The sequence below is a fragment of the Loa loa genome, assembly GCF_000183805.2.
Source record: "Loa loa unplaced genomic scaffold supercont3.3054, whole genome shotgun sequence".
In the NCBI taxonomy this organism is placed as follows: Eukaryota; Metazoa; Nematoda; class Chromadorea; order Rhabditida; family Onchocercidae; genus Loa; species Loa loa.
In genome coordinates, this window is record NW_018111232.1 from 101 (window position 1) to 1125 (window position 1025).

The 1025-nt window shown below is 32.2% G+C and overlaps 1 protein-coding gene across 1 annotated transcript; it reads left to right on the forward strand.

The window, feature by feature from the left end:
* Positions 1-326: 326 nt before the first annotated feature.
* Positions 327-781, forward strand: LOAG_15883 (hypothetical protein; the record flags this gene model as incomplete). The annotated part of the gene is made up of 2 exons (XM_003151372.1): positions 327-456; positions 648-781. Coding segments are annotated over 2 exons (264 nt in total), but the record flags the coding sequence as incomplete, so codon positions are not given.
* Positions 782-1025: the final 244 nt, after the last annotated feature.

Genomic DNA, 1025 nt, shown 5'->3' on the forward strand with positions numbered 1-1025 from the left:
TGTAGTATTACAGTAATTTTTGTACTTCGCATACATAATTTGCTTCGCTTAATTGGATGAAACGCCCATGTAAGAAAAGAATTCAATTGGTGGAACGGTCGCTGATCAAAGGATTTACAAAGACTGTCCGTACATGTTCGTTCATTTTGTTTGTTTCTAGTAGAGGAATTTAAGGGATCATTTTGCATCATTGTTTTACTCAGTGATTTGCCTAGCTTGTTACTTTGAAACTCTACAGTTATTATTATTCGCAATTTTTCATTATTTTCGTTTTCATTATTTTCATTTTATTTTCAATTTTCGTTTGTCATACTCTCAATGTTTGCATGCCGTCTTTTCTCAAATATATTCCACTAAAAGTAATCAGCTTATTTGCAGGAAAAATTTCGAAAAAAGAGTTGACGCATTCGTCAAAAACTGATAACGGTCGAGGTGCACTTTTTGAATATTTTCTTGGTAAATATTTTCGTGGATTTTTAGGAAGATCAAAAAATACATAGAGAATAGACGACAATTATTTGAGCAACGTAGATCCAATAAGGAATCAAATTAATTCATTTGCACTTACACTTATTTTTGTTCCTAATTTTAAAATGCTTAATTCTAGATAGAAATTATACTAAACTCAATATGAGTAATTTCCGTAGAACAAAATAATTTACGTCGGGTGGCTGTACATTCTGGACAAGTTAATGGTAGCAATTATTATTTATTCATTCGTCCCGACGAAGATGATGATCTCGATGATGTTGACGTAGCCAAATGGCAATCGAACAAAGAGGTAAATTTTGACAAAATAGTGGAAGAAAGAAAAAATTCCCACTGACCGTGCAGTTGCATTGTATTTGTGCTGGGAGAATCCAAGTGAAATTTTTGGATTTTTTGCTTTTACATCAAATTACATATTTTTTAGTTGTATTGATTCTACTTACTTAGAAGTAATTGTATTGTAACGCTCTTTCATCAGTAATTTGCAGCAGTGAACTTGCTAGCAAGTTTTCTGTATATGGTCTGCAGGTTACCTG